Below are 6,619 nucleotides of genomic sequence, written 5' to 3' on the forward strand. Positions count from 1 at the left end.
GCAATTTGACCAAAAATTAGGAACTATATATCCTAAGGGCAGCTAAAAGAACAAAGAACAATGTTATATGTACAACTTTATGTATAAACAATGATGTGTCACCATTTGATTAGACAGTTGAAAATTAAAAATAAATTAATATTCAATCATAAGATTATTAATACTAATTAAGTTAATATCGGAAAAAATTAACCTAATTAAATCGAAATATATCTTCTCCAAAATTTTGATGGGAAAATAAATTACCTGAACTCTTAACCTTGACATTCATGTTTAATAAATTATATACACTTCATTGCTTCTTCCATTGTATACAGTTAATTTACAAACCATTATAACTACTCTTTATTTTCTACCATCTTAATTGTTTCTTAATCTTAAAGCATTCAATTAGCAATGAAAACAGAATTATATACTTTAATTACCAAAAAAAAAAAAAAAAAAGAAAACAGAAATCAAGGAGGAAATTAAGGAAGATGCTAGTACAACAATTAATTTGAATGACCGCTTCATAAAAAAGTGAAAAAAAAGAGAGAAAAGAGAATATATTGCTACTTCAAATAGCATTTTACGAAGAACTAAACGGCAGCTAATTAATAACCCAAACTTCATGTGCTTGAAGCTATAGTTAATTAACATGCATGCAAGCTTAACTGTTTAATCTCAACTTAATTGAAAATACTAATGCAAAAACTTTGATAACAATACCCACATCCGATATGGATGATTCATCTAGAATGCATAGCATCATGAGCAATCAGCCTTAGATTTTCAGCAGACTGACTGCTCATGATGTTATACCATTCCCATTAAATCAAATTATTTCCAATCTACCATTTCAGTCATTCATATATTAACTCAGCTTCTTCATGCCTTCATCAAAATCCTCCGCCAAGAGCCGGAGCCCAATAATCAGCTCCATTGTCGCTTCCAACTTGTTGAGTGCAAGACACTGGAACCAAGCATAATCCTCTACTCCTCAAATCATTTGGCTTTTCTTGCATCTGATCCTGATTAGAACAAAGTCATAAGATAATGTACATAATTATGAGTGATGATACATATATTTAATGAAATAGTTAATTATATAAAGCTAATTAGAAGCTTATGCTTTTAAGTAATAAACAAATTTCAGGTAGATGCTTTTCAACGACAAAGCCATTTATTAGCCATCCCCACTTGCTTTTTCTCTGATGGATCCAATAAAGCATTCCTTAGTTAAATCTTCTTAAACCTAAAAACAATAATCCTCTTCCATTTATTGTTATATTAGTAGAACTAGTCACGCATGCTTTATTTGTTTAATTAATTAATTAATTTATTTTTTGGTCTTCTTCTCTCATAGTCTAGGGGTTGCTTTGGAAAATGTGATAATTTACTTACACAGTGATGATGATTTCTCAAATTTGCAGAAGGAAAGTCCAAGTAAGGCGAGCTGAGGGCCTGCATTGGGGGTAGGGGACCAGGGAAGAGAGTGAGAATAATTAACTTCCATTACTGAAAAGAGTGTTTATACTGTAAAAAGAAATCAATGTCGATTTGTGATTCAGTAGTTTTTTGCAGAAGTATAAATTTTTTTTCGTATGGACGAACGATCAGTCACCTCAATTTGACCCTGAAGGAATCTGATATACCCAATAGCTTCTAACAAGACAGAAGCAGTGTCAGTCTGCAAAAGAGAAACATTAATCACAGCACCCCATGAGCCATATTCTCAGCTTTCTTTAATGTTAAAAGAGAAAGCCAGATGAAAAAAAGATAACCCAACCCAAAAAAAAAAAAAAAAAAGGGCAAATGGATAACAATAACAACTCTCTTTATGGGTTTTACGTAATAAAAACAAACTAAGTATATTTTGTTAATCTCTTATCGATCAATTTGTGCATGCTGTTAAAGAGAAAAGGCTAATCTTAATGAATTTTCTTTTTTACCTTTCCAAATGGGGAAACTAGTTGATGAAGTGCTGTGATTCTGTCTCCAAGTTTCTCCTTCCTCACCTGACCCATCAATATTTTTGTTTAAATTAATTTTCGGTTTCATATATGTCTATACAATAAGTTATGCAGAATCACACATGCTGAAGGAATTGGACAATCAACAAAAAACATAGCATTTTGTGTTACTTTTAGAGGTGGCTGGCTTGAGGAGGAAGATTGAACCCTAGCCTTCTTGCAAATCTCGCCTGTGACTGTGCTATTACACTATCAAAGAGCACCAAAAGGATCATATTTTTGACGATAAAATTTTCAGAAAAGAAATAATTGTTTGTCTTTCTCTGTATGCAATCAACTTACCTCAGATGAATGATCTGGGTTTTGATTATTATTATTATTGTTCCCATCTGCTTCGGTTGAAGAGAAGTTCAATATATCAGTGTTTAAGCTTGTAACACAAGACCTCGGGGATGAAACTGGCATGATTTGTGGCCAATTTGTGGGCGTTGGAGCTTGAAATTCTGCGCCTCCATGACCGTATAAGTTGCTAATTTCAGTGACTACTTGTTTCACATCACAAACAGGTGTTCTAAGAGATGGATTTATGATTTGGTTTTCATAATTTTCCAACTTTTTCGGCTGCAAATGATTGAGATTAACAAACTTCTCTTCATCACCTGATGACCCACCCCTGAAAAACAATTGAAAACTCAAGTCAAGATATAAGTAATCTCAAGTTCTAGATTAAAACCCCATATGAACAATAGATTTGAAAAACAAAATTGAGTTGAAGTGGAGAGAAAGAGGAGAAGTTTACATGAGCAGCTGGCTCCATGACTGAGGAAGTTGATCTTGATTATTATCAGGCAAAGAATTCAAAGGAATTGAAGAAGATCCAAGAAAATGTTGAGAAGGAAATATATTAGATGGAGAAGAAGATAACAAGGTAGAAGGCTGCTGAGAGATGGATGCTGGATGCATGCTCCACCAGCTAGGGTTTCCTGCCATCATTTGTTGCACTGATGATAATTAAGCTCTCTCAAAGAAAAACAACACAAAAAATGAATTTTCCTTTCCTTTCTCTCTTTGTCACTTTGTGCTCATCATATAAATGCTTATTTCTTTTCTGTGCATCCAAACAAGCCCTTAAAAGAGTACTCCTGTTTGCTTTGTGAGACGAGAATGATCAAGAGAGAAATGAAAACTTTGAGCCTATGTCTTGAAAGAATTTTTATAGAGGTGGGGTTGGCATATGGTGTTGCTTTCTCTTTCTCATTTTTGGTTTATTTAGTATTCTTTTTAATTATTATTTCCTTTTGCTTTATGATGAAGTGGGGTAGCAAGAGCGGGTGGGGTGTGTTTTTCAGGGCATAAATAAATGCCTTTGAAGGAGAGCTTATTACAATTCCTTGATTTAGGGTACTTCCTCGGGATTATATTGCCTTTGGAGTTAGGGCTTTTGTGTACAATAATTTATAAAAATGTAGTATTGATGTTATCATGCTTTCTCTACTCTTGCGCAATAATTCAACTTCCAGACAAAATTTTAGAATCTATTTGTACTCAAACAAATTCAGTATAATCAGAAAGCTCCTCCTGTGATCAGCTACAATTTAATTATTGTTGCCCACAACAGATTGTTTAAGTGGCAAATGAATGAAAATTTATGCACAAGAATAAATGTTCAAATGCCCTATGACGATATTTAAATATTATACTCTTTGGTTGCAAGGCAGGGGCGAGTGTATTAGTTGTAGGATGGGGGCAAGGTTGATTAATACTGAACTCAAAATTTTACTTAATTTAGTCTCAAAAAGATAATTTGACTCAAATAATGTTTCATAATTACTAATTCAACTTAAATAAAATTTTATCTTCACTAAAAGAAACCAATTTAATTATAGTTTTCTTTAACTTTGTATTTCATAATTAGAGGTTAAATTCCTGAATTCATAAAAGACACTACTACCAAAACATTGGTAAAACATATTTTCATTAATCAATAAACAATAATTAGGGTTTCGAAGACAAAACACTGTTTAGGTGCTAATTTAATATATATATATAAAATTAAATTTCGTAGAACCTAGCATGTATTTAATTAAAAAATGTTCGACATGATTTGTATAGATATCTCAATCAATTCTGTCGAGATATATAAGTAGTCTAAAGAGGACTCGAAAGGTTAATTTTCATCAAAGCTTTAAAGATAGAGAGGGAGCAGTGAGCCCCATTCTTTGAATTTAGTGTAAATACACCATGGATAGTTTGTTGGAAGAAAGAGAGATGGGGCATGCTCCCCAGGTTGTTGAAACTTGAAAACAACACTGCAGAAAAAATAATAATGAGATTGAGAATCTTTTTGACTCGGTTGAAATCTCTTTAATCCATCCAAAGAGAGCTTATTCACAGATTCAGGTTTTTCTGAAGCTTGAATCGGACCCACAAATTCAACATTAAAGTTTATGATCAGAAGATATATATTGCAGTATCAAACTATAAAGAATCTGCAGATTTTACTTACTATAGGGAAGTGATAACAAATTAAATTTGTCTCAATACAAGGCTCTTGCATTTATAAATTACCATTTAACTTGTTTATTATAAAAAAAAAATTACTTGTCACAACAATTTTTGGACATATTATCAAGAACATGACACTTTTTTTTCCCATTTTTCGGAAACCTAAAATCTTCAATACTCCGAAGATTTGCTTACATTTATTTAATATGCCAAGTGTCTGTGTACATATATTTAACATGGACTCAAAGTTTGCTTACATTCACTACTTCCAACTAAAGATCTTGGTATCTTAGGAAAGCAGAGTGGCTTTCGAAACATAGATATTTTTCTGTCTCGAAGTTATTATTAGTTGATGATACAATTAGCACATCTCATTATACTGCAACAGACATTTTCAATTAAAAAAAAAGTCTTATAAAGCATAATATCTAACTAATATTAAAAGAAAAAAAAAAGTAATGTTATACATATCAATTTTTTAATACATATATGATGTGTTATTATATGATTGAGTGTAACTATATTCTTAATTCAAAATCATCCAATTACTTAATTATACAAATTAAATATGTATCTATTTGTGTATTCAAAGTGGATATGTATAGTTTTATTTAAAAAAAAAAAAACTTACTATATAATTGAGCAAATAACACTGACGTCTGAATCAAGCTAAAAATTTCATGACATATTAGCTAAAAAGTTTATATTTTGAACAAATAACTAAAATTAATTAATTATTGCTCATTTACTCTAATGAGTTTTCGGTGAAAAGGAGAATAAATTCTATAATTTTCTTAGTTAATCAAACAAACTATCAACAAAATAACAAACCCAAAAAAAAAAAAGTAATAAGAATTTCAAGTTGAAATGCTTACCTTTAGTGGCCAACAAGACTTACAAGACAAAGATCTAATTAGTTTAGCAACTGTTGGAAGGGAAGCTTCTCTTCAGCCTAAAAAGACACCTCTCTCCAATGAGAATATTGAAGCAATCTTTTTGGGTAATTGCATCTGATCTTCTCAGGGAACTTCGGTACGTGAGTTGGACATTTTTTCATGATCGGTTTTTTATTGTGTTAAATCTTTACAAGTGACATTAGCATTACTTTTGTTATTTTATTATTCAGTTTTGGAAGCCAGATTTTGAAAACATATTACAAACAAAATTTACAATTTTTAAATAAATGAAATATTTAACAAAATTTTCAACTTTTGGGGGACCATGTGTCTCCACCAAGATCTGTCCTTGGATATAATGAATTTGATGAACGAACATTATATAGATTTTTATATACAAGCCAACGAAACAAAATATTAAGAAGAGTGTTTGAATTTGAAGACATCAAATTTTGAGTAATGGATTTCACTCTTTAACAGTAAAATAGAGCCATATGACCATAAAAAAGATAGAATTTCAACACCAAACACCTTAGTCTTGCATAATAATAATGGTAAAGGACCATTCATATTAGAGTGATTTACATTTTCTCACACAATGTTTGGTTTTAAACAGTAATAAAACTATACGTACTTACTTTAATAACATGAATGAATATATATTTGATATATGTCATTATATGATTGGATGATTTTAAATTAAAAATAAAGTAATATTTAATCACATAATGACACATATAAATGTATACTTATTTATATACTTAAAGTGAGTATGCATAATATTTCTCTTAAAACACATTTTTATCAATTGAATGCATAAATCACACTTTTTATCTAAAATTTAACCTGCAAAAAAGTTAAGGAAAAGTGAAATCTAACTAAATAATACCACTAAAACTTGTAAATCAACCCCTACAATTTGGGTTTCTTATCCTTATTAAATAACTCATTAAACACATTCGTTACCTCCATCCCCACAACTGAGTCAATAAATTGGCAATAAAAAACATAGATCAAGATCATTTAATTATTATTTTTCCCAAAACAAAATCAAAACTTAAGATAAAATAATGATATTTTGGTCATTGTGTTTGTGATGGAGGTGGGAGATGATAATGATGATGATGAAGCTGATAGTGATGATGGAGGTGCAATAGATGGTGCATATTGAGGTGGCAAAAAATAAAGCTCCCACTGGTCATTGCAATGAGGGACAAACAAAAAAAAAAATGAGAACATAAAGAAAATGACAGATGGAGGTGGCAA

General features: G+C 30.8%; 1 protein-coding gene across 2 annotated transcripts; it reads right to left on the reverse strand.

Moving 5' to 3' along the window:
* Window positions 1–471: 471 nt before the first annotated feature.
* LOC123218607 (transcription factor bHLH68-like) lies at window positions 472–3,169 on the reverse strand. Of its 2 annotated transcripts, none has more exons than XM_044640112.1 (7): window positions 2,752–3,169; window positions 2,295–2,625; window positions 2,124–2,201; window positions 1,932–1,997; window positions 1,604–1,669; window positions 1,384–1,443; window positions 472–1,004 (listed from the first exon to the last, which is right to left on the reverse strand). In XM_044640112.1, the coding sequence occupies exons 1-7, from the start codon at window positions 2,943–2,945 to the stop codon at window positions 879–881; spliced, it is 921 nt and encodes a 306-aa protein (XP_044496047.1). In that variant the 5' UTR covers window positions 2,946–3,169; the 3' UTR covers window positions 472–878. The 2 variants fall into 2 exon arrangements, with proteins under 2 accessions (XP_044496047.1, XP_044496045.1); XM_044640110.1 differs by having other exon boundaries at window positions 472–1,010; window positions 2,752–3,166.
* Between the last annotated feature and the right edge of the window lie 3,450 nt (window positions 3,170–6,619).

This window comes from Mangifera indica, chromosome 6 (assembly GCF_011075055.1).
Source record: "Mangifera indica cultivar Alphonso chromosome 6, CATAS_Mindica_2.1, whole genome shotgun sequence".
Classification (NCBI taxonomy): Eukaryota; Viridiplantae; Streptophyta; class Magnoliopsida; order Sapindales; family Anacardiaceae; genus Mangifera; species Mangifera indica.

What these genes read in the sequence shown, in the direction of transcription:
- LOC123218607 (XM_044640110.1), bottom strand. Translation starts at nt 2,945, where the DNA reads ATGATGGCAGGAAACCCTAGCTGGTGGAGCATGCATCCAGCATCCATC. An exon ending in ACCCAGATCATTCATCTGAG is followed by an intron (nt 2,202 to 2,294) that starts GTAAGTTGATTG and finishes GCTCTTTGATAG; the next exon opens with TGTAATAGCACAGTCACAGG. An exon ending in TCCTTCAGGGTCAAATTGAG is followed by an intron (nt 1,444 to 1,603) that starts GTGACTGATCGT and finishes CCCCCAATGCAG; the next exon opens with GCCCTCAGCTCGCCTTACTT.